This window comes from Chionomys nivalis, chromosome 14 (genome assembly GCF_950005125.1).
Source record: "Chionomys nivalis chromosome 14, mChiNiv1.1, whole genome shotgun sequence".
Lineage (NCBI taxonomy): Eukaryota > Metazoa > Chordata > Mammalia > Rodentia > Cricetidae > Chionomys > Chionomys nivalis.
Window position 1 is genome coordinate 12,531,244 of NC_080099.1, and position 27,049 is coordinate 12,558,292.

Consider the following 27,049-nt stretch of genomic DNA (forward strand, 5'->3'; position numbering starts at 1 on the left):
GACCAGAAGTTGGTGTGTGCACACTGCACTGGGAGGTCCAGACACTGCACAGAAAGCATTCACTAATCCCATGCGATGACCTTTGACGTTCTTTGTATAGTAACAAGACAGGCATAAATTCTGAAAAGTAAAGCGCTAATTTTCACCAATTGCTAGGTCTGGCCATAGGTGTGAACTCCTGAGAGGATCAGCACAGGTGTACCCACCTGCAGGTGCAAGGTTGTGATGGCTAATGTTCAAAACTAGTACTCAAGGCCCATCTCTTATACCAAGGATTTCAAACTAAAACAAAGGATATAAACAACTATTTTACTCTTAAGTGTTATAAGTTTATGTTTTAAAAACAATTTTAGGGTCAAGAGTACTTATGTTTAAGTGTGTTTTATAATGCACACTCACCAGCAACTGTAGGCTATAAGCAACAAAACCATACACTATGTGCCTGTGCACACCCCCCCACACACACATATGTGTGTGTCTGTGTGTGTTGGAATCAGCATGCCTGTTTGTTCTTCCCTCATGCCCTTCCTTTCTCGTAGAACCAATCATGAAAAGCACTTTAACTTTCAGCTTTTAGAATAGTGGTCAGTGTGCCAATCATCTTTACAGTTCATGGACCTAGGAAATCTAAAAGCACCAACCAATCTGGCCCGGGAGCTTCAGACATAAGGTGTGTGTGTAGCACACGGGAGGCCCTGGGCTTGATTGCCAGCATCACAAAAGGAAAATAAATGAATCAATAATGTAAGATCAAAGACCACCTCTTGTGAACAGCTCAAGTATATTCTTCCGGGCACATCATGGCTGTCACAGACAGGTGACAATTAGCACTAGAGAATGCAATCACATTCCTTAGTAGAACTCTTCAAGTCCTGGTCCAGGACCTGGAAATACCCAAAATATGCAGGTCCTTCAGTGACATAATTATAGATTATTTCAAGTTTTATCTTTGCAATGACTCTTCCTTCTCTTCACATATCACATTTCAAAGTCATAAATACTGTTCTAGAGGAGAAAGGACTGAGCTGATTGTCTGAGAAATATATTGATATGTCACTATCACAGTAGCGTTACTTTTACTAGGTATTAAATTCTATGTGCTATCATAGAAATGAAACCAAGCCTTCCTGAGTCCCAGATATTCAACCCATGCTGTGCTAGGGGCTGGTAACACAAATGTGAACAGAAAACAAATAAAACTTTCTACACACTGAGGAGTTCGTGGCCCACCATGGAAGGTGAACACAAACACTTATCGATTACCCACAGGATTGAAAGGAACATGACAGAAAGATGTCCTAAAGGAAATGAGAAAATGACAAAGCTGGCTAAACCAGAGGTCTGTGACAAGGAAGCCAGGAATGGGTTCTCTGGGGGGTGGGAGGGGACGGTTCTAACTTGCTTTCTGTTGCCATGATAAACGTTATGCCCAAATGCAGTTCAGAGGGGGGAAGGGTTTATTTCAGTTTACAGGTAGAATGTCAGTTTACTGTAGACCATCATTGAGGAAAGCCGGGGCAGTAGCTTGGGGACAAGAAATCAGGCAGCAGGAACCAGACTAAAGCACATGGAGGATTGCTGCTCACTGACTTGCTCCTTTTAACTTGCCTAGCTGCTTTCTTCTCCAGCCCAGATCCACCCGACTAGAGATGCCCACAGCACCATACTGGGCAAATGGAATATGTGATGGGTAGAAAAGGATGTCTCAGGGGCAAGGACCTGCAGGGATGGAGTTCAGTACATCCAGGGAACTGTTAAAAACATGAAGTCAGTACAGGTACAGTGTGCTTGAGAGGGAAGCAAGAGGGACCAGACAGTGAAGGATTTTTATTTATTTATTTTTTTGGAATTTTTAATTTTTATATTTATTTATTTTGGCTTTTTGAGGCACGGTTTCTCTGTAGCTTTGGAGCCTATCCTGGAACTAGCTCTTGTAGGCTAGGCTGGTCTTGAACTCACAGAGATCTGCCTGCCTCTACCTCCTGAGTACTGACTGGGATTAAAGGTGTGAGCCCCCTAGGATTTTTATTTTTAATCCCAAGAGTAATATGATATTTAAGGGAACAAGTCAAAACAGATGGTAAACAGTACTTAGACTGTACCATTCATGCTTTCCCCTATGTGGTCCAAGTACCAACCATGTCCCATTCTACAGGTGAGGAAACCTGAGGGTTAGGGCCCAAGACCATAGAGCTAGTATGTGAAAAACCAGATAACAGGAGTGCCTGCTCATCAACACGCACTACACACAGAGGGGCAGCTACCTGAGCTCTTTGGGAAAAGACCATTGCCTGTAGCTCAGCTTTGAAGATGCTGTAGCCATGGTCAAGGAGATGCCGTGCCCACTCTAGGTGGAACCAAGGCCAGCAGAGTCTCTAAACTTGCAGACCTCTGAGAGGCAGTGCGACATGGCAGGAGGAGTGCTGAACTAGGGTCTGACGCCTCTGTGGCCCATTCTTTACCGTCTTTTGCTCATGTGTGAAAACACAGAACACAAGCCTGACAGAACCCTCTACCTTATCATCCCCTGTACTCTCAGGTTTTCTCACCCCAATCCCTCCCTGTTCACTGCTTCTTAGAAGTTTAAGTCTCTCTGCTGCTGTGGTCCGTCCTCACTCAGCTTCTCCTCCTGCCTCTTGTGCACCACAAGCCATCCTGGTATCCACAGACACTGTCTTCTGCTCCGTTCCTCCTCAGACATGTCTCAGGAGGTTGCCTTGGGCCTCTTCCCGCACTGCTGAGATGAATCTTCAGAGACCATCTGGAGCCCTCCTTGCAAAGCCCAGGGTTGTAAGTTATAAGTGGTGTGGCTTCCTGTCCTCTGAGGGTCTCTATCCACTGACCCATACTTCCTTTTTAGAGTCTTTCCAGAGACAGGGAAGTTCTATTTCCTGCTAATCTTTGTTGCTTTTCAGTTCTCCATGACTCTCCACTGGTCCAGCTTCTGACCCCTCTGCCCTCTGCACTGCTGTCTGCCAGATCCCCACTGAGTTATCTAACAGGCATTCCTTGCAGACTCTTTCAAGCCCGACTCTCCAGTCCGGAGCCCTCCCCATCACCACGATCCCAGTTCCAACTCTCTACTTTGCACCTTCTTTCCTCTCCAAGGCCATAGAAGCACCAAATTTAACATGGCTGACAGCATCCTCACCCGCTGACTGCTGAAACTGAGGGCAGGGACCACGCCACCTCATCCAAGTCTTAGGTTCTGTCATAGCCCAGTGTCTTCCCTCTCCCTGCATGAGTAAGAATGTGGCTGCCCTCCTTAAGCACCACCAAGGCTCTTTTGTGAACCACGATTCAGACGGATTTTACCTACAGTCCAAGTTCTCTCTAAATGTAACCCTTACCCAGAAGTCCCTTGTTTAAAATGTGTGGGTCCTAACTTTCCTGCAACAGAAAGTCACCACAATATGCTGAGAACATAGGGACAGCAGGGACAGAAGAGACTGTAGGCAGGGGACCGCCAGTCCAGAGGCCTCCTACAACTCCACCTGAGTGCCCAGGCATATCCAAGCAAGGGTACACCATTGCCCAAGAACTTCTACAGGGAGATCATGGGTGTCTACATGTTTGTAGCATTGGTAAGGGTTACTGATCTATGTCATTACACCGTATGAGAGATTTAATCTGCAGAAGTCTTTAATAGCTTAAGTGAAAAATTTGTTAAGTCCTATAGTTGGGAGCAAATATCAAAACTTTGATGTCAGACTGAGAAATAAGTATTTTAAATGTTCAGCCCTTTATTCTTAGGTCAACTCAGAGATACCAACTCTCTATCTAAGGGAGATTAGAGTCTACAATGGTATCACCCATTTAAAGGGCTTGGAGTTTGTTTCCAAAGCTATGTTTTAGTTGCAGCTCTCTGCTATGGAGATTGCATCTGGGAAGGAGATGCAGGCTTTATATATACAGGAATTGTTTCAGTGACTCAGTGGTCATACAGAAAGATCCAGTTGGATATGAGACTCAAAGGCCAAGAGGAACCCTTATATAATCCTGGATTGTAGACAATAGCAAAAGAGCCAGGCAGAAAATGCCTGGCAAGACCCCTTCTTCACCCGTCTCCCATGAGACACTTTACTTGGGAGCACCCCAAATAGAAACAAACCTGAAATCCCAACAAAATTCCAACTTGACAAAGGACTCAAAGAACAAAATTCCCACACTGCTGGGTGAGGCAAAGAAGAAACTCCAGGTTTGCCATCAGAGCTGCTGAAAAGGCTGCTTTGTTAGCAAGCTGACCAGGAATGAGAGTCGGCCCTTCGGCTGTTCCTATGGTGCCACTGAAGTGTGTCCACCGAGGCTCTTCCACAGAAACTCGACAGCAGTCCCGGCAACCACATTCAGACAAACCAAACACACTGCTAATCCTGTTAGCCATTAATGTGAACTGTCCCCATAGGTCCTGGCTTCTCTGTCTTCTGCTATTCAGGACCAGACACAGACTTTAAAGGCCCGAGGAGAATCTATTTGCAAAGGGATTGAGAGAGGCGTGAAAATACCTTTTAAAGACTGACAGTCCAAGGAAATTTCAATACAGCTGTGTGCACACTGTTTCCTTGGAAACCATGCCTATTCATTCGTGTTTATAAGGCTATAATGGAGATTTCCTTTCACACAGACACGGGACACGGAAAGAGGCCACAGGAGAACAGTCTGACCAGGAGCTCTTCCTCAAAACTGCTGCAAACATTAAAACACACACACTTTCTAGTCAAGCAGTTCTTTAGCACGACTGACATCACACTTCAGTGGGAGGAGGGTAAATCTTCAACATTTAAATAAAAATACATACTTAATGGGCTTTGAAAGAGTCAGCCCACCATGGAAAAGGGAAGGCAACACTGTTTGTCAACTGAATTTCTAATTTGCTTATTCTCAGACACATTTTCCAACAGCCAGGGTAGAGGATCCCGAGCATCCCGAGGAACACATATATCATAGTGCCCTGTCTCAATAGAGCACGATACAGGTTTACACATGACAGTAACGAATTTTAGAAGCAAACGGTGAAGGTGGGTTTTAATGTCACCTTGCCACAGATTTGAATCACCTGGACAGGGAAATTGTTCTGACCTCCTCAACTGATGCGGGCAGGTGCACTCACCCCAAATGTGGGCAGCACCTTCTGGTAGCAGTCCCAATAAAAAAGGGCCTTTTGCTCACTTGGCCCTGCCTCCTGTCACTAAGTATATCTGCCCTGTTGCTGTGGCTGATTTCGGAGCTAGGGTCCATCACTGACTAAGGACTAGTCTCAGGGCTGTGGCCCCAGATTGGGACTTCTGAGGCACCTGACCTTGTGGACTAAGTGTCAACTGGGTTTTGACCTCCCTGATGTGAGAGTCACTGTGGGGCCCCTCCAACTGCTGAGGCTTCAGCCTCAACACTGATCATCTACCAGGTTTTCACCTCTCAAGAGTGAGAAAACTTCTCTCTCTCTCTCTCTCTCTCTCTCTCTCTCTCTCTCTCTCTCTCTCTCTCACACACACACACACACACACACACACACACACACACATTTACTGGTTCTGCTCCAGGAGAACCCTAAGGCACAAACATTTGTTTCAAGGGTAGCACTGGAGCTCAGTCTAAGGCCTTCTCTGCTATGCCTGGACCCCACGGACGGCCAGACTCAGGGTAGGTGCTTTGGACAGACTCTCTGAACCGTACTGTTCTTGAGGTCACTTCTCTGATGACATGTAACGGAGAGATGCTGTCACTCGTGTCCACTTGAGTCAGGTTTCCTGACTCACACTAACACAAATTTCCAACTCAATAGTTGTCCCTCTGACCTATGCACAGCAGTAAGAGAATGTCTCCAGAGGAAAAACACTGTCCTTTTTAGGATTACTCCCCAGGTCTCCCCATACACTAAGACGTTCCTTCTCTTAGGCATAAAAGTTGGGAGGGGAACTTGCTATTCCAGTATTAAAAGGAACCGAATGTGTTAATGCAGGGTTTATAGAGGCATTTGTCCCTATTTATAGCTCCCTAATAGCTGAGAAGGCAATTAGCTCCATTCTACCTGTTCACAGCATAACAGGCTTCCCTAATCACACTGTCATTAGCACTGCTTTGCCTTATTCCTACCAGTGTGAGCTCTGAGAGGGTCCCCCTGCCTGGGGGCAAGTGGGAGTCCTCTATTTCACACCACTTAATTACTCTCAACAAGGTGATAATTTCTTATCAGCCAGAGGATAAAAGCCAATAGTTTCTCATAAAATGAACATACTTGAAATAAAATTATGAATTTACAAGACAACTCGAGAATTAGCTGTGTTTAGAGATTAAAATTTATCTTTAAAAAATAGGTGTTACATGATTCAATTGATGTCCTAGGGTCTTAAATGTTTTTAGCTCTTTATTATTCTATTTTTGGCATGCGTTTGAAACCCAAGTCTCGGAGGACTGCTACTCCAGCGACACTGAAAACATGAGAGCGGCTTAGTAAAGAGGGTTGTGTAAATATTCACGACGACAGGTGTGCCGGGCACCAGGCAGAGCCTGAGAGCACAGGGCCTCTCTTTGCTCTGCGGCTGCATCTGTGGAGGCTCACCTGTTGTTTCCCATTGGGGGTGGAGGGGAGGCAACATGATCATGGGATTGGCAGAAGAGAAAGCTAGAGTGTGGTGGTTGGGTTGGGGCAAAACAAGGGAGTCTGTCACTTTCCAAACACACGGTGCAGACTTTTTGCCCTTCAACTTAATAACTCTACAACTCTTACACAAACCCACTGATTTCACAATTCCACTTGTGAAGTAATAGCAAGCTACCAAGGGTTATTTAAGAAAGAAAAACCTGTGTGTACGCATGTGCAAGGATGGCCATCATACAATGATGTGTACAAATCAGAGGGGACTAGGCACGCATGTACGCATGTGATTATCTCACCCTTAAAAGGACGTACCAGTGTGCTATAACACAGACTAGACATTCACTGGAAGATGGCTCACGGACTAGGAGAAGTGGCTTGTGTATAACTTTGTGATACCGGAATTTTTATGACTAAATTTCTAATAAAAATCCAGCATGTTTAACCTAAAACAGTATCATATGCAGAAAAGAGCAAGGGCGCCATTCTTCCCATGGCCTGTTTTTCTGGCAACTTGGATTTCGGGGGAGTTTTCACCACTCTCTGATATGACTGGCTCACTATTTTGAAGTTGATGGTGCAAACAATTAGCTCTTGCTAGACCAAGGGTGCCTGTGTAAATACCCATTGGTAATCATTCTGTTAAGTATGGCTGCGCTTGTTTCTCTGGAGGAACTCCGCACACCCTGTGTGAGTTCACTGGAAGAAGAGTTTTGGAACTTGCACCTGCTGTCTCCCAGATGCTCTCCCCCCACCCACCTGCTCTTTGCTGAGTTTGCTTTGGGTTGTTACGCTGCAATAATTGTCACCCTAAGTACAACCATGTCCAACTTCTGCAGGTCTTCCTAGCAAACTGCTGACACCAAGGTCGCCAACAGACTCTCTTCTGCAGACTTTCTTCTCGACCTTCGCACGCCTGCCTCACATCACACACCTCTTTCTGCATTTTGCATGTATGTACCAACTGCATTTTTTCACTGGACTAAGATCCCAGAGATTATCTAGATGCATCTATATACATCACTATTCAATGAAGCTGTTAAATAAAATTAAATGGCAGAAACTGCTTAGTTAATAACAATACTTGCCTTGCCAGGCAGTTTTTCTTATCAGTAATAGTCACATTTAGGTTATGACATTCCTGAATTCCTCAGAGTAAGACACTCAAAATCAAAACAGCAGCAGAACTAAATTGCATTTGAGTCATCATTTATGTTCTTCCCCCAAAGGAGGAACTTACATAGAGATGGCAGAGGCTCGCATGCCTGAAGGCCACGTCTGAGAATCCCAGGCAACACGGGCTAGGAGCGGCACACAAACCATTCTCTTTAGTTGTGACTAAAGGATAATTTACTACACCCCATGCCCATTCTCATCAAAAATGGAGAACTTCCAGCCAACTACCCTGGACCTGAGAACTAACACATTAATCTGACATCAAACTCCAACACACTATGCACATTTGCACCAAACCAATTGTCTGTATTTGTTCCCTGATGTGATGACAACAAACATGGGCTGCTTTGATGCAAACCTCCCTAAATTCCACCTGAGGCCCCTGATGGAAGAGGGTTCACGTGGCTTTAAGCACCTGGGTCACTGCTGCCGGCTGTGCTTCCGCCATTCTATCATTCCTCTCTACCGCATTCACAATTCTAAAGCCTCTGGCAAGGAGAAATTACTCTGTCATTTCTCCAGTGTTATCAGGGCCATGCAGGGAGTTAGGTGCCATATGGTCTGGGAGAAAGGCCCCTATGACCTGCAGAGTCGTCCTGGGTCCTACCAAAAGGCTGAGGCTGGCAGCCGTTAGAGTACAGGTGTACTGGCCTTTCCTAGCTGCAGGCACTCCCAGGCATGCTTTGCTTTCACGTGATCTCAGCCTCTCCTGGCTGCAAGACTCTCGCTGAGTCTCTATTCCCTCCATATTTCCTGTGCAGATCTTTATCAGCTCATCCAGGGACAGTAAGAGTGTAGCTTTGCTCATCTCTGCATACAAACAGTGGGTTTGGGCTGGTGACTCACAGGCAAGTTCTTAAATGTGTGCAGCGAGGGGTGCAGACTGACACCCCATCTGCATTTCTTTGCTATGCTCATGAGAAAGAATCAGATGAATTTTGAAGATAATAAATATTCCAAAGTAGATTTAAATGTCCTGGAAAGCTCATATTTCATTACTGTGATGGCTATTCTTGGCTGTCAACTCTACTACATCTAGAATTAACAAAAACTTAAGCATCGAGCGCACCTGTGAAGGGTTTTCTTGATTGGATCATTTGACATGAGAAGATCCACCTTAAATCAGGGCCACAGCTTCTGGTGGCAGCCTATATAAAGGACAGAGCAGAAGGAAGCTCTTGCTCTTTGCCTGCATGCCCTCAATGGAAAATCTATTCCTTCACTAGTATTTGAGCCTACTTCTATACTGAACACCAGCTGAGACATCCAGTGTCATACGCCAAACAGCTGTTGGGTTCTTGGACTTTCTCTTGGGAGACAGTCATTGTCAGAATAGTCATGTAAGCCATGATAATAAAATGTTACAGATATTCATTCCATCAGTCCTGTTTCTCTAGGGAACTCTGACGAATACAATTACATTCAGAGTGCCCTTCAGATGGCCGGATAGAAACGAGGCACACAAACACGAGGTTCTGAATAGAAACAGAGTACACAAACAATAGCCTTGGAGGGGTTCAAATCGTCTTATGTATGCGAGCAGGCGACTTGAGCATCAGCAAACCTTTTTCCACAGCTTACTTCTATGCCTCCTCCTGGTTGTCAAACCTCTTGTCCCTCCCCTGTGCTTCATGTGTGGTGTCTTTCCTAGCTTCCTCTCTTGGAATAGAGAGATGCCTTCTTCCTGCTTTTCCCCTCCACCAGATGTAACCAACAAGCCCACATTGCTACCTTCCTGTATTCCACAGTGGGACTCTACAGCATACCCCATTCCAGATCTGTTGGTTTATATATTTTTTTCTTCAGTCTTTAGGCTCAACTAGAATGTGCTATGTAGATCAGGCTGGCCTTTAACTTGCAGTGATCCTCCTGCCTCTACCTCCAGTGTGCTAGAATAACAGGCATACATGACTACACCCAGTTCCCATATTTCTATTTTTATGGTGCTGGGGATTGAACCCAGGGCCATGTGCAAGTATTCTAACAGAAGCAAGCTAGCATTCCCGCATGGAGTCACCTTGCCAGCCCCGTTCCCAGTGTTGCTTACCTTGCTGGCTTTCAGGATGTTGATCTGTTCTTCATAGACTGTATCCCTATTTTTCTCCAGAAAGCCATCGGAAAGGTACTCCACCTGAGGCCATGGCAACGAAAGGGAAACCCGTTAGCGTGCCAGGAGCCATGGCAGCTTCTTAAGTAATTTCATCTCATCTAGCAACATTTTCTAAAAGAGCTAAGAGTAGATGGAGACCCACAGATGTCCCTGCTTAAAATGCAGATCTGATAGGTTGAGATTTACACAGAGGCAATTGAGTACTCATTTGGCAGAAGGAAATGCTGTTTTAAAAGGGAATTCCCTTAAGAAAAACTTCATTGGGGCTCCATGAACACAGCTTCTCAGCCAGCAGCCTGGACGCATTGAATCAGGATATGCAATTACATGCACATTACCACCTAAGAATTCAGTCAAAATCCATTTAGCAGTTCAGTGTCTATCCCTATCACTGGGATCAGTTCAGCTGCTCCAGAAGGAACGCAAATGGTGTAAGTACGTTGTCTTGACCCCCCCTCTTCTCAGGCTCAATGACAGGAGACTCCTAACTGCTCCACTACTGCTGTCCTCCCAGGAGAGCAGCCCTCAATTACTACCTGCTGTGCAGGTGACCGAACAGCAACTGTGCTAGCATATGCTCATCTTGAGCCTCATCTTGACAGTCTGGTATAACAGAGTTTGGGCCAGGGCAGGATGGGAAGAAAGTCAGAGGAGAATCTACCTACAACCCCAGGCCACTGGAACTCACAAGGACCACTTCCTTAGCCTGGAAACCCTTTATTCCTCCTACTGTGGGCCTAAGGTGTCCTAGGTCAACCATGAGGGCAGATACCTTGTCTGCGAAGTGGACGACAATGAAGGCTGTGTTGGACATGCGTGGTTTCTGGAAGTGCTGGCTGCTGGAGTGCCGTTCATAGAGCTTCTGGGCCCAGTTCTGGTCAGTTCCTTTGGGGACCTGGAGAAGCACAAAACTGGATTCAGTGCCACATGAAGCAGGACAAGGCAGCAGAACAACATAGCGGTGGGTTGGAACCTGGAGTCAGCTCTCAAGCCAGGATACTAACTGACTGTGGTATGAACAACTCAACAGCAAACTCTTGGGATCCTGCTATGAAAGGTCATTGACCTGTCGTGTGTAAGCCAGCATCTGGAGGAGGGTATCGAGCCTCAAAGAACAAGCTAGCCAGCAGAAAGGGAAGGTCAAGGAGAGGATGAAGACGGACACGGAGGGGCAGAATCCCATCTGTGGAGCTGTCTGAAGACGCTCCTTCTTGCAGTAGTACTCCCATTCCCTTCAGCACCAAGCTCCTGCTCACTCAGAAGCGGCATAACTAGTCTATACTCCTGGCCCTAGCTCATCCGTACTACTGTCCTGACTCAGCTTGTTGCCCTCTCTTCAGAAGCCTTTTCTGGCCATTCTTTGGTTTTGTGTCTTTCTTCTTTGGAATCCCTAACAACTGAACTTACAAACACAGGCATACTATTGCAGCTCCCCGTTAGTTTCTGGATATTGTTAGTACATACTATGAATCCATAGAATCAGCTGACTGTCTTAGATCTTTTCCCACACATCAAAGGACTGAGAACAGGTTTCTGGTCACACTCTGTGTGATGCTTCACTTGTTCCCTGTCCCCCAAATGTAGATCTGGACTTAGAGGTGTCACCATGAGACAAACCCTCAGGGACAGCTTCTTTCTATCTCTCTACAGATGGCTTCCAAAGTAAACAAGCAACTTGCTCCACTGAAGCGTCAACAGACTGCTGACTGTGCTCTGCTCTCAGCCTCCATCAGAGACGCTTGTTTTTGCGGTAGCTCATGGAGTCACAACTGGTGCAAGTGTGCAGAATAAGTGGCAGTGGAGGAGAATAAGTAGGACATCTATATCACACACACACACACACACAAAGGCAAACACGGGGGTGGAGCTGGGGGTGTGCACACTCAGGAAACATCCTGGATGTTTGGTGGAGATAATATAAGTTCCAGAACTCTTGGAGATGTGCCGTGAGTTATTGGCATGACATGGCCACTGCAGTCATGAGCTCACCGAAGTTACCTGCACAAGATTGGTCCCATTAGCATGTTTAGGGGAGGGACTCACAGGGCTCTGCCTCTCATCATCAGTCTACAAGCAGCTAATGGAGTCATTTTCTTCAGTGGTAAAGCCACTGGTCCAGTTAAATAACACCCTGGCCCCCACATACACACACACACATACAAGCAGCACTGGATGCACTGGAATAAAACAAACAAACACCCAAAACAAAGGCACCGAAGTAGGAGGGACCCGATAGAAGTAGAAGGGTTTTGGAGAGACAGAGTGTGGGAATGATAGCAGAGAAAAAATGGGGCCGGAAGGAACACGCACAGTCAGGCACAGTCAGCGTGCCTGCAGTTCAAGCATGACGGCAGCGACTTATCCAGTGAGACATCACTTGCTCTGGTGTCCTCCACTCCCACTGACAGTCCTCGGTTACAGGTCCCCACTGTCTCTCCTTCATAACTTTGTGTCGTGCTTTCAGATAAGGTCAGATTGGACCTGACCCTTACAGTGGTAATTTAAAGAGGGCTTTGCTCAGTTAATAAGATGTGCTCCAAAAGGAAAATGCTTACAGATGTGGAAACAAACTTCTTAGGTCCTTGGCAAGCAAACTGATTATCCTCCAGATTCAATCTGGTGTAACTAGTTTTGAATCCCCTGTGCCATGTGCCATCGGAAATTCAAAGAAAGAAACCTCTTTCTTGAAGGAGGAGGCTATTAATTGTGTAGGGCAGACAATAAAATACATTTAATTCAGCACTTTCTATATATACTCCTTTATATTTGTCTCCAAGAGTTCTGTTTTAGAACTACCAGGTGTGGGTGAAGGAGGAGTCAGCAGATAGTGGGGCTCGTCAGGACCAGGCAGGCCAGCGCCTGGGAGCAAAAGGGACCTCAAGGGACTGGTCCAACTGGGTCAGACAGAGCTACACAGAGAAGCTCCACTAAGCAAATGCTGCAGTCTGTTAGCAACCAAATCACCTTGCCTTGAAAATGCACTTGGACTTCAATGAGAAAATCTTATGATCCTATATAGTCACTACTTAGATGAACTTGAACAGTCAGAGGAGACTGATCAAAGTGATGTGTATACATATTTTCTGACTATGATCTACCTCTCCTGTAATTCCCCATTCACTTCCAACTAAGATCAGCCAGCAGGGATTCCCAGTTAAGAGTCTTATTTCCCAATTAAGAGTCTCATTGCAGCAATAACCAATGTCCACAGTGCTTATTGGCCATAGTTTCAACACCTCTTCACTGTATAAACTCAGTTATTTCCCTATCACCCTATGAGCTAGGTATTGTGCATATACACACCTCAGAGATAAGGAACTTGAGATAAAAGGTTAGATAACTTGTCCAATACACAGTAGCAGGCCGGGGGTGGAAGCCAGGGAAGGCTGGCTCTGGGATGTGTGTCCTTCACTACTCTGCTTCTTGGCCTGGCAACAGTGTCTAAGGCAACCATGAATGCAGGCTCAGGTGAAAAAGCACTTATCTCCAAACATATTTTCACACAAATAAAATTTAATCAGCTGTGGGAGAAAGAAAATCTTGTATTTGAACACAGCCTGTGTTACGGCTATCGCTAGCTCTAGAATGTATGGGGGACCAAATTCTTTAAGACCAAATTCATACACGGTTGCACGCAGGGTTCCTTACACCCCTCTTGAAGCATCATGGAGAACACTGGACCAAAGCCTGGTTCCAGCTCCATCCCTCAGATGCCTAAACCCTCTGGCCTGTGGTGCCAGCTTTCACTTATTGGGAGCTCACAACCCATCCAGAAGAGGCAATTCTGTGGAGACAGCTGAGGTGAGGTGAGGCAATGGGCTGGTGCTGATGCTTTCACTGCAGGGCAGAGCGGGTGTTTTGATGGCAGGGGAAGTGTTGGTCTGCAATGCTGAATGCACCGAATGCACTGAGCTGGATGCCTCAAAGGTTCACACTGTGTTACATCTCAATAAAGCTATTAAAAGCACTTTACTCTAGGCTATTAAGTAGCCTTTTTTAAAAAGGAGGCAGTGTTAGGGAATGGAAAGCTTTTTCTAACGTCCTTGAATAAGGATTATTTCACCACAAACATTGCCCCTGCCTGTCCCCCAAAGAACAGCAGACCAGAGGTGACAGCTAAGGGCTCCTTGACCATTTATTTACCCCTGCTTTTGTCCCTGTGCCCCTGGGCCACTGCTACAGTGATGGCTTTCTGGGGTGCTTATATGCTGTCTTCTTTCACCTTATGCCTCTTGTGCCCTCACACATGTCTCCCATAAACTCTCAAGTCACCCTGCACCAAAACATCCTCAGGTCCTCTGACCTAAAAAAGTATCACTGCTACCTCCTCCTCATTTCTGTCTTGAACTGACCCTGTCTTCTGAGTGCTAGGACTAAAGGAGTGTGTCACTATGCCCAGCCCTGTAGAATATTTCTATCCCCTCACTACCACAGAACCCAGCTGGACCCAGGACTCTCTGGTTCCACAGTTCTCTAGGGAGGTGGTTGCTTCTTCTGCACCTGACTACACTGCACTGCTAACTGGGCCTTCACTCCGCCACCCTCAGCAAACACCCATGTGATCAGCCACGTGACTGCCAGATCTAGTCATGCCCCATGCCCTACTTCCCCTCACCCAGCGATGTCACTTCACCACAGCCTGGCACATGTGGGGTTTGGAGTGACAGTGATCCAGTGTCCCCGCGACCTGAGAATCCCTTCTATGACTCCGGACTCTGCTCCCAGCCCTAAGCAGGGTGTTGGCCAGGGAACTCCTCCATTCCTTTCTGGTCCTTGACCTCAGCAAACACACCTGCACCTAAGTTACCTTCCTTCCTATTCATAGAAGCTGCTGCCACCCCCACCCTCTACCAGCTGGGGACTCACTGCAGAGGCCTGTTTGTCTCCTTCACAGAAAATCCAGGCTGCCAGGCAGGAAATTAAAAACTACTATAGGGGGAGAAGATGTAGCTAGCTCCCTGGAAAAGAACTGGCCTTGCATACGGGTCTGATGTGCAACCCGCAACATATACACATTCACACTCACACACATACAAATTTTTAAAAAGATTAAAAAGGAATTCCTACTTGAATATTCAGAAATTTCTCTGCACCTACTCACCTTCTGCCCTAGGAAGAAGATCTTCTAGGAAGTCACCGGCACTGGCTTCTTGACAGTCTAAGTTCCCACTAGCTTGGTAAGTGGGAGACTAGGGCTTTCAGCAAACCTTCCCTTATCAGGATCAGGAGGCCTTGTGTGGAAATAGCAGCCACACGGCCCAGTATCTGTCTGAAGCATCCCTATCCCTGCTGTCGCTCAGCTAAGTCTCCACTACCCCAGCTTATGTCCCTCTCTGCCTGCTGTGGGACTCAGACTTCAAACACAGGCTCTGCCCCCTGCCTTGCCCTGGGCCCTGTCTCCCACTGCCCTCTCTTTTAGCAACCATGATGGGTACCTCTGCTTCTTCCCGACAATCAGATTCAACCCCAGCCACGAGATTTCACTTGCTCCCTTGCATCACACAGGAGCGCTCTGTCCGGCACTAGACCTGAAGCACTCACTGACAACAGGAGCAGTATTACCTTACACTCTTCGTCCAACAGGTCCAGGATACCCAGCTTTGCTTCTATGAGGTCGATACAAGGTTGGTTATCATAAAAGTCAATCAGGGTCCACGGAATCTGCTCCTTCATGTATTCCTCTTGCTCCAGCTTGAACACATGCTAAGACAAGAAACAAAAGGCCACGGTGAGTGCACTACAGACGGACGACACACGTGGCAGTTATCTTCCCAAGCTCTTGTAAAGTTCTCTGTCTTGGAGGATGGCCGACAGCTGCCAGAAAGGTATGGATAAAAACTCACAGTCATGAGTGGAAAGAACAGAGCTCAGTTTGGTAATTTCCCATTCCTATGTTACCTTTGTCTTAGGATATTATAATCCTACATACATTGCTGGACCCTAGCCAATTCAAGGAGTCCTGCATCTGGCTTTCAGTACCTTAAGTGCCCAAAGCTCATGCTCAGAGAGGAGTGGGTCAATCAAGGGCGATAATTTACCCTCTCCACCCATCTGCCTGAGTCCCGGTTCCTACCCCAGCAATGGAGAGCCAATTCCAAAATAGGAGCATCACCAAAAAGGGGGGAGCAGTCAGAACAGGACCAACCACATCATTCGCAGAAGGGAAGTGACCTGGGTGTTATGCTAGGGAGACAGTGAGTCACCTGCTCTGGCCACCTAGGTCATATATTGTGCCTACCGAATTGAACTGTTGCTGGAGCTTTTCATTGGCATAGTTGATACAAAACTGTTCGAAGCTGTTAATCTCGAAGGTCTCAAACCTGCGGAAGGAAAGAGGTGAAGCTGCAGGTAAGATACGTCATCCATGGAAGCAGTCCGTGGGACTTAACAAGGCTGCCTTCCTCCTCATGCCACCCTGAACTGCCACCTTCTTCCCTGTGCACATAGACTTCTGTTGTGGATATCAATGCTGCAGTCTTGGGATTAGAAACAGAGGCATCAGCACCTTCATTTATAACCGATAAAGGACTTGTCAGCAGGAAATTAAAGAGAGGACAGACAATGAGCTCGACCATGATTCTCTTGCATAGCGGCAGGTCTTTTCTTGGTGATATTTATAAAAGAAAACCAGACACACATTTGACTCCTGTTTTTATCATTTAACTTTCCAAACACGTCGCCACACTAGTCTTCAAAGGTACCAGTTTCAGGTCTGTATGGCTGAGAACTGGGAATTGCAGAGGTGCCTGGATTGGGGCATACAGGGGACATGTCTGATGCCACTTCTCAAACCTAGAACACAGGACAGGCACCTCTTCCTGCTCACCAGCACTGTCTGAGTCAGGAAGAGGTGCCAGTACTGTCCCTGGTGAGGAGCTGGAGGTACAGTAGTGGGGAAATAGCTCTCTGTGTAGAGGGACTACCAAAAATAGATTCACCAGATGCCCTACAGGCCCAGAGCAGTGTGCAGAAACCCTCTGGCTTCCCCAATCACCACCTCCCCACCAAGGTCTAAGACATGGAAAAGGGGGAAATCACTTTCACATCAAAGGAATCAGCTGATTGGAGTCAGCCACATTAAAGTACAGCCTTTGGCCATGCCCACATGGGAAAAATGACTTCAAGTTAATAAAACAAGATCAAAGACTCAAATGCTATGATGAGTCACTGACCCATCACAATGCAGCCCGGGGAACAGTTATTACCCAGTGGAATGGCCCCTCCCGGTCCAGATAGCACTTCTGTAGACCAAGTAATACCACTTAGAACCCCAATCATCCCCCTTTCCACCCACAGTGGTAGCTGATGACTGTCCAACCTAGAGGAAATTTAATTAACATAGCCTACAAGGAAGATTAAAGAGTGAACCCAGCAAATGGCCAGATAATGGCCACTGGATGTGCTGGCAGGGCCAACCCTAAGCTCTATGGATAGAGGATTTGAGTATCTTCCACTTGTCATTTTTTAAAAAAAGGTTTACACTGGTAGCGCTCCACAAAGAACATTCTCATTAACTTGAGATGGCTGAAATTAGCTCATAATTGCCCTGTTTCTAGGATATTATCTGGTAACAATTCCTCTGCCATCTACCATAACTGCTGTAAGGCTGGAGATGAATGAGAGGCTTGGCTGACTTGGAAAATGACTAAGACTCTCAGTCTCAGAAACACACGGTCAGGGAGACAGGAGAATATTTCCTTTCCAGCAGAATTATATTTGTAGTAATTCTGTCCATCAAAAAAAATGACTCAAAAGTAAATGCATTTAGTCTATAGCATTAAAATGCCACAAGGAAATTTACATACAGGAGGAAAATGATCTGTGCTGAGAAGAGTTAGGCCAGAAGTCTCAGCGGGGAGGAAGGAGAACACACAGAAAGAGGCTGAGACACAGCACCGGTCCTTCTGGTGGTGCAATGACCACAGCACTGTTTCCTTCTGTGTTAAAGATGCAACTTGAGCAATGTACAGTTTCCTTCTCATTGGACCCAATCTCAGGGAGGAGTGAGAGCCACAAAGGCCTCTGAAAACACAGCAAAATTCAGTGCAAGATGAAACCATAGACAAGGACATGCCTTGGCTCTGGGTTAATTATTTACCTCCATGAACCTCCTGCCCCACAGAATGGAGAAGGCAGAGTGGCACATACGGCTTGGAGGCTGGGCAACAGCATCTCCTCTGGAGTGTGGGTTGGAGGAACCAGGGCCTTGGGCTTCCACCTTTGGCAGAATGTAGAGGTGGATATGGGCTTCACAGGGGAGGGCTGAACAGCTCACAGGAAGCCTACCTTGGGGAAATTTGTTCTAGATGAACCTTCAAAATCAGGCATCATGTATGGGTGCCTTTTTCAGGTCCTTTCCTACCCTAAAGCCATGCACTCTCCCAGGGGCACCCTAGAGTCTGACAGAGAAATGGATATACTCCTCTGTCTACCAACCATCCTCAGTCTGTTCATCAAATGGCAGGGCTTCCACCTGTTCCTGTGCTTGTGTATGTCCTGTCTACAGCTTGTCCTTCTGCAAGACCCCAGTCTAAGGCACTGGTGGAAGAAGAGCAGCCCCTGCCAGTGTCTTAATCCCTGGGTCATTTTTATGCCTTATTTCCATGGGGATCAGAAAATGCCCACTGTCGGGTACTAAACGTCTCCAAACCCAATAGCCAAACTTCTAAGAACCACAACGAAGAGCAAGCAATGATTCCTTTTCCCCAGATGACGACCAGAAATCTGTTCACAAGGCATTGGAGTAGATAAGAACCTTTTGGGGGTGTGGTAGTTTGAAAGAAAATGGCCCCCAAAGGTTGTGGCACTATTGGGAGGTGTGGCTTTGTTGGAGTAGATGTGGCCTTGTCGGAGGAATTGTGTCACTGTGGGGGTGGACTCTGAGGTTTCATACATGCTTAAGATACAGCCCATTGTCTCAGGTTGCTTCCTGTTGTCAGTGAGATGTAGGACTCTCAGCTACTTCTCCAGCACCATGTCTGCCTGCATGCCACCATGTCTCACCATGTTCCACCATGATGACAATGGCATGAACCTCTGAGCTGTAAGTGAGCCACCCCAATGAAATGTTTTCCTTTATAAGGGTTGTTGTGGTCATAGTGTCTCTTCACAGCAATAGAAACCCTAAGACATGGGGAGTATTAACTTCATCTACCCTAGGCTCTGAGAGGTGAGGTTACAGTATCATGGAGGCTGAATATAGACAGAGGAAAAAACTGGGGCTTCATCTGAGCAATCAGTTTTATGGGGGGCATCTTCTAAAGGACTAACAGGTATACACAACCTATGGGTTACATGTGACCAAAGATAGCTGTAAATATAGCCCCTAACACGGAATCATAAACTTTCTTAAAACAGTGATTTGTGACTTTCATGTATGCATTCGCGTGTATGTAGGTATGGGCACACATGTATGGGGTGGGCACACACACATGCATGTGCCTGTGGATGACAGATGTTAGTGTATGTAGTCTTTCTCAATCACTTTTTCACCTTTTTTTGAGATAGTCTCTCACTGAACCTGGAGCTCACTAATTCTGTTAGCCTGTTTGGTCAGAAAGCCCCAAGGATCCTCCCCTCTCTGGCTCCCCAGCATACCCCACCTTTTTTTTGATAACTTGACCGCACAGTTCTACAGCATAAACCTGGAGGATGATAGCATTGCTTTGCAAAGTCAAAGGGCTGGACACCCCTGCACGAGACCAGGAGATTGCACAGGCTTTGGAGTACCCCAGGATGTAAAGTTCTCCTGGGAATCTTCAGATGCCAGGATAGGACAGATCAACATAACAGTATCACACCGTCTCTGAGGTCTAACATTGAGGTTAGCTAGCTAGCTATGGTTACTCTAAAGTTGACAATGTCCTGTGACCCTCTAGGCCACCAAGAACTGGGATACTTTCGATAGGCCAGTGGGTAAATTCAGTCACAGAGTTTGTTCCCCTTCAGCACCCACAGGTTCAGGAGAAGCTGGGCAGGCTTCTTTGAGTAACTATATTAGGCCTGTACAGTCACCTGCTCTGGAGAGGGAAACCTAAGGCAAAACAAACCAATGACACAAAGAAGATTTTCTTTCACCAGCAAATGAAGGCAATGATAGATCTAAGAAATTTGCTTACAAATACAGGGCGGTACATCTACAAAGTAGAAATGGCGCACGTGAAACTCCCCTCCACTAAGGGGTTAATGTTAGAATATGCACTACATTCCTGAAACCCAAAAGCAAATATTAAAATACCCTGGATTTTATAGTGAAGCACAATGAACCCTGGCATTCATACTTATTTCTGGACTGTGAGTACATGTGATAAAATGCTTCAGCTTGCTGCCTTCTACTGTGATGGGCATGACTTTGAACTATGAGCTAAGACAAACCCTCTCTTTTGTTGGTTTTATTAGAGTATTTTGTCATAGCAACAGAGAAAAAAATAAAAATAAATAGTAACTCCCATATCCTTTTTCCCTTAGTTCAATCCCCCTACTTCTTACTCTGGCTTCTCTTGCAGTGCTCCTCGGAGTGCCTGGCTCACCTACTGCATCCTGCACTGTCCTCTGCCCAAATGGACTGGCTGAAACCAAAGCTTGGCAATTGAAAGCTAAAGTCAAAGACAAAAAATAGTGTGGATTTTCCCCAAATTGAGCCATTTATTTTTTGACGCCTCAAGGATGAATAACAGATTACCCTTGTAACCAATAAAGTCAACAGAGGCAAATGCTGGCTAATCCATGTGTAAGGAAATGCCAGCCAAAAGCTGCCAGGCTGTCCTCTATCAATGTCCAAGCCTGCTTGGCAGGAAACATCCCACAGGGAGTTTCATAAGTCCTTAGTTAGAACAGCTTGGCTTGGCATAACTGTTCTGGGCATTGCTTATCTTGCACTATTCTGGAGAACATAAAAAAGAGCTAAAGAAAGCAAAGGCATTCTGATACCCAGGCACTGGGTGTCTGGAACTCCTGCTCAGAAGGCCTGCAGAGAGCCCAGTGGGTAGCAGTCTTCTAGAGGCAGCCACAACCTTTTCTACTTCATAAGCTACCTGCCAGTCAGCACATGTGGGGTTCAGATGTGTAACGTGGTGCTGGCTCCTATGGTACTTGCTTGCGTCGTGTTTATTTCAGGGTGGGCTCTGATCTGTGGAAACACATTTATACATAAACATGAAGCAGCTCATCCGTAGTTCAGAACTCTGGCCAGCTCTGACTCCACACTAAGACTTAGGGCTGACCTTTAGGGCCGTGTTTGGAAGGACGACCAGGAGACAGTGGATTATAACATCTGGTCCATTTCCCGTAACCTACCTGTGTTACTGTAACAAAATACTCCATCCAAAGCTACTTAGGAAGGAAGGGGTTTTTTTTGGCTCATGGTTGGAGGTTACAGCCCATGGTTTGAAGGAAGTCATAACATCTGGAGCATGGGGCAGGTGGTCACATTGTCCCTTAGGATGATTGCACACCTGGTATCCACAGAAGTCAACATGTGCTCTTAATTACCGAACTATCTCTCCAGCTCCAACACCTTGGGCGTTTTCTACCACCTTGCATGTACATCTTTTCCCAATGATGACCCTTCTGCTTCCCACTTCCTCCACCCAGTTCACAGCTCACCTCCACCAGAAAATTCTCCCTGGCTTCCCTGGCTTTAATCTTACACACCTATCACAGAGTATCTAAACCCTCAGACTCTTCTACAGTCCCAACAGCTTCTTGCATAATGTATCTCTGGACAACACTTAACTTTTCAGCATGTTCCTGAGGTCTTTGTAATTAAATTTAAGTCTTAAATTTAAGCTCCGTGTAATATGGTCCAATGTGGAAGCTGCCAACAAGCTACGGCATCAGTGGGAAGTGGGGGAGCTGGTCTGATCTGCACAGGAAGCGGCCCCTTTGAAGGGGATTCTCCTTTGTACCACCCTCAGTTCCAACCCACCATGCTGTGCTTCACTAGAGAGCCGCTGCTCTTACAATACTGCAGTCTAGGGGTCTGGGTTGCTATTTTAAGACAGAAGCCTTCCTTCTAGGAGAATTGAGTCTATTCTTAGCTTAAAGAGGTCAAGGCAGTTGAGTGAGAAAAGAAGAGCAAGGGGGATACACCCTGTCCACATAATGTCATGAGTCTAGATGGGCCTGAAATAACCCCAAGACAACTGGTGCACAACCTCACTGGAAGCCATAGAAACAAACAGAGAGGGGTTGTGATCTGTAGTCATTCAGCTCTTGGTGGCAGCCTGGCTAGAGAAAGCCCATTTCTTGATGTCTTGTCAGGTATACTTCCCTCCAAGCTATGTGACCTCACCCTGCGGAGATTAGTCATAAATAAAAGCCTGTCAGTTTCCCCGAGATTCCAAAAGGAAGATCATCCTCACAAATGCTAGTATAGAGCACTAGTCTATGCAGAATCGGGCAAAATCCATACTAAAACCATCACCTCCAATGAGGACAGTGAGATCAAGTGGCAGATAGAAATGGGATCTAACAAATACAGAAACTGAGAGAGGCTTCTAGAATGAGGATGGACAAGCCCTTTCTCTCTCAGGGTCTGTTTCCTACTAGTAAAAAATGGATCTGGCCCTGGCAGTATGCAGTTGTAATCCCTGTACTTGGGAAGTTGAGGCAGAAAGATTCCAAGTTTGAAGCCACTCTAGGCCACATAGCAAAACTCTGTCTTAAGAAAAATCAATCATGCTATAGAATTCATGATGGGGGCAAGGCTATCAGTGTTCTGACAGGGCACATCCTCCCTTGGGAGCTGCCACCTGTAAGACACTTGGCGTCTCTGGTTTGGGGTCAACAGTGACTCTAGTTATAACAGCCCCAAATGTCCCTGCACCTCTAATTGTCCTGGCTAGAACCACTAGGAGGCCATCGAGGTCTTTCTTGGTTCCTAAATGCCAGCAGGAGCACATTGATGAGCAGCAGGCAGAGTGGAACCTGGGAGTGCAGGCCTACCCGTAGATATCCAGGACCCCAATGAAGGAGTGCTGCTTAAGAGAGGAGTGCAGGGCCTTGTTGATGTGCTCCACAATCCAGGAGAACAGCTGGGCATAGATGTGCTTGGCCAGAGCGTTGCGCGCGTTGACCACCTGCTGCAGGCTCATGGTCTTGACGTAGGTCTCCGAGGTGGTGACCAGCTTGCGATGGCACAGCCAGTGCTCCATCTGACTGTGCTCTACTCCCAGCAGGCGGCAGAAGTTGCTCAAGTGTTCATCCTGCGGCTGAGGAAAGGAAGACATGATCAGGACGGGGAGGGGAGACAGGCTCCTTTGCACATTTTTCCCTCCTGCCCAGAGGCCAAGTGCATAGCAGGGCACCCATGGAACCCCTTCTCTACCCTAGCAGTTAGTCCCCCACACCCTACATCAGGTAAGTACAGAGCCCGGGTAGCATTGCTTAAACTGATCATCACACCTGCCCCTGACCAAATTACAAAGCCTTAACAAAGTAAAACACTGTGCACTGTTCCTGGTCTTTCCTCAACTGCCAGGTAACGGTCAGGTAACTGGTAGGAGGACAGTACGGATGAAGGGAGCAGCCTGTGAAGCGACAGCTTAGGAATGCAGAGGTGGTTCAGAGCCGGGAGCGAGAAAGTAGCAGATGCAAGCTGAGCACCCAGTACGCATCTGTAGAGGGCACATGCGACACTCACAGCACTCCAGGAAACCAGTTCTCAGTCCCCACTCAAAGCCACCTCCTGTCCTCAGGCTTCAGTGCCCCTTCTGTAACAGGGACCAGACTGGTGACTGTCCTACAGGTTGGGAAGCACCCTGGTGTTTTACACACCAGTCCTCTGAATCCTATGTGACTTCAGTGGGTGTGTTCAGATGCGCTAGTAAGAAACAAGCCCAAACCTAGAGGACAGCGTTTCTCGGCAGTGATGGGATGCAAACAGGCTCCATTCACACAGTGTTCCTACAAACTTCCCAGCTGCCTCAAGGACTGCCTTTGACCTGACCTGTGCTTACCAGTCACACCGCCCACCTTTTAAACTAGGAGAACATCCAAGTCTTCCATAGGGCTGTGAATCATTCCATTAAACCACCTAAGTCTCTTGGGAAATCGTGTTGCCCATTCAGGGAACCCTGTAGAAAACCTACCATCCTTGGTGATTATTCAGACCCTCATCTTGTGGTGCTTGGCAAAGCAGCTAAGCCAGCTTATGGAATCTTTTAAATTCATAACATGATATGTTACTTCCTGATGTCACTAGATTGCTTATGGCTCTCAATTCCTGATTAGGCCAACTGTAGGATTTAAATGAGGGCTTATTTAATAAAAAAATTAACATAGACAATGCTATCATTTCCCCCTTGTCCTCGGGCCATTTATCCCCATCGGTATCTAACCATCTAGCAAAAAGGAGATATTATTATAAGATAGTATGTTAGAAAAGAAAGCTCCTCTCCAAACCCAAAACTAGCGTGTTCCCCAACCTTAGGTGAGAACACACCCTGAAGAGCACACTAACCCAGTGTTACACCAGGTTAAACACAGCTGAGCTCAGAAGTACCAGAAGACAGTTATGATAAGACCAAAGATCCTCATCCCTCTGGGGTCAGGCTCCCCCTTGGGAGCTGCCATTCTGGTCTATCCTGAATTAGAGATGAAGAAGTGAGGCTCCCTGACCACCCAGCGAGACAACCAGCTTGAGTAGGCGTGGCTTGGTGTGTAGAGACCTGTTCTCCAGGCTCACTAAGCAGTTAACGGTGTCATGGCTACTTCTGGCCACAGCCTTCACTTTGTAACCACTCTACCCCTGCCTGTTCCAACATAATGGTACCAATCAGGGTAGAATTTGGAGCCTGCTTGGCAGGCAGCAAGTTCACAGGTGGCAAGTGTCCAATTTGTTCATCTGACCTATTTTTAAGGAATTCTTAATTGCTAGGTACACACTACAGATGGATCCCCTGACATTTGAATGAGTGGTTTGCCTGCAGCAAACAACATGGACCAGCTCCCAAGCCCCCTCCTGGCTCCCAGCCCCCGTGCTAGTGTGGCAGTGATGAAGCCACAGTCAGGGAGCTGACTCTTTAAGAGCCACCAGGGGACAGGTTTCCAGACACCACGGTGGGGACTTCTCTGCTCCCACTCACTCCTGCCTGTTGATTAAAGGTGCTAACATCATGCCATTACATTTAAGTATAATTAGATGACGATAAATCCATGAAAGCAGCCAGCATTATAGACAGCGGGTTAGTTTTATGAGCCTGTATTGCCAAATTCAAAGGGAAAAATTGCCTCTGGTGTCCAAGTAATTGCACACTGCCGCATCTCTAAGGTAACACGGGCAATCACGGAACACATTCTCATGCCTTAATTAAAAATGAAAACTACAGAGCAGAAGGCACATTGCTTAGCAGTAGACAGCAAACCTACTTGTGTACCAGAGGACCATAACAAGGATCCATCTGAAAGGGGTTATCAGGGCATGCTTCCCGTAAGCAACAATGGGCCACTGGCAAGTGTGTGTGGGTGGCCCACATCACGTGATCAAAAGTTTGAGTAGGTAAGACGTGGTACTGGGAAAGAACCCAGCATGGGCCTTGTCCTGGCACGAGCATTAGTCATTCCTTCCTTTAGGAAAGAGGTTCCCCTCTCTGGGATTTATTTAGTTTTGCTCCTCTGTATAGGAAGAGGCATGCTCTGGAAAAGGTTCATTCTGGCCCAAACAACCAGAAAGGCATAAATCCAGAACTTATTGAGATCACCATTAGCTCCGAGTGAAGGCTTCCATACAGGGCTGTGTTCTTCCCCCACCCACAGTGTGTCGAGGAGGAAGCAGGTATTAGGGAGGTGAGGGGGCTTGTCTAAGTTACATTCCTGCGAAATGGCGGGGTCAGGATTTGAACCCTGGCAACCCTGGCGCTGTCATCACTCTCGCAGCCTAGACCTTCAACCTGTGCTCCTAAGTTCACCAACTCAGTTCAGAGTGTATCCTGACGGTACCATCTTCGTACAGACCTCACAAACCTATCAAGCAGAAAGTGATGCAGCAGACACGGCCCTACAGTTCAGTGGTGGTATTGGGGAACAGGCACCAATCAATGATGTCTCCTCATCTGAACACCCGGGAGTGAAGGACTTGTCATGGTATCAGAGACACTGTACCTACAAGCCCAAGGCTGGACTTTCCAAAGAAGTAAACCATCCCTAACACACCTCCGGGACACGTGCTCAGAGCCCCACTTCCTCACCTGCACCCGCTGAGTGTCTCATCACACTGACTCTCATTTTTACACCATTGTGGCCTATACACCTCAATAAATCACCTGCTACCCATTCTAGAGTGCCTCCTGGGCCCTGTACACTGCAAAAATGACTGAGAACAAGTAGACTTATCCTCTTCATCAGTCCGGAAGGGGGGGGAGAAGATGGAGAAGAGAGAGACATCGTGAATAATCACACAAGGAACGCAGTGCCAAGAGGAAGCAGGTAGGCTTTACATGCTGTGAGACTCCATGGCAAGGAGGCCAAGCGTGTCACTCAGGTGGAGAGCTCATGCTGAGGAACCCAAGACTTGATCCCTAGCAACACAGACACACACCAAAAGTTCATATCACCAGCCTAAACCAGGAATGTGTCAATGCATGTCTTCCCAATCTTCCTGGTCCCTTACAGAATTCAGCTGCCCTAAAGATACACAGGGCATTTGCCAGGAAGGGGTGTGCATTTGGGAGGCATGAACACTGCATGCTTTCCTCCCTAGGGCAAAGACCCCAGAGGGCAAATTCTTCACCAGCCTGAAAAACTCATTCCTAGGGTCAGTCTGGGCCTGTATTCACCAGAGAGGTCATGGTCCTTGGAATTCCCCGCTTGCTATCCAGGCATTAATGTGCCATCTCTACTTCACTGCAGGTTCTATGCGCCCCACAGTGCACACATCCACCACAGCTTGTGGGTGTTGGATGTCAGAAACTGCGCTGAGATGTGGCAAGCTCCAGAATCCTCCCTTTCTCAGAGGTACCGTGGCTGCAGAGTCCACGGTGGAGAGGGCACCAGCGCACCCACAGCAATATTTCTCACTTAAGGACAATGTGTGAGGCTGGGGAGGAACTCTATTGAACCCTAAGAGAGTTCAAGTCTTTTCCTCCCTAGAGGCAGGGATATTCTGAACTTCTTTTAACTCTAGTGCCACACAAATAGCAGTATCAGTAAGTGGGAAAGGCAACGGCTTA

The 27,049-nt window shown here is 46.9% G+C and overlaps 1 protein-coding gene across 2 annotated transcripts in view; it reads right to left on the minus strand.

Moving 5' to 3' along the window:
• The window catches only part of Myo5b (myosin VB), a 274,034-nt gene that overhangs the window by 74,359 nt on the left and 172,626 nt on the right, over positions 1-27,049 (minus strand). For both annotated transcript variants that reach the window (XM_057789327.1, XM_057789326.1), the window contains exons 10-14: positions 22,827-23,092; positions 16,120-16,201; positions 15,444-15,584; positions 10,654-10,776; positions 9,819-9,902 (exon numbers count right to left, since the gene is read on the minus strand). In XM_057789327.1, the coding sequence (XP_057645310.1) occupies positions 9,819-9,902; positions 10,654-10,776; positions 15,444-15,584; positions 16,120-16,201; positions 22,827-23,092 (696 nt within the window). The remainder of the gene's footprint in view (positions 1-9,818; positions 9,903-10,653; positions 10,777-15,443; positions 15,585-16,119; positions 16,202-22,826; positions 23,093-27,049) is intronic.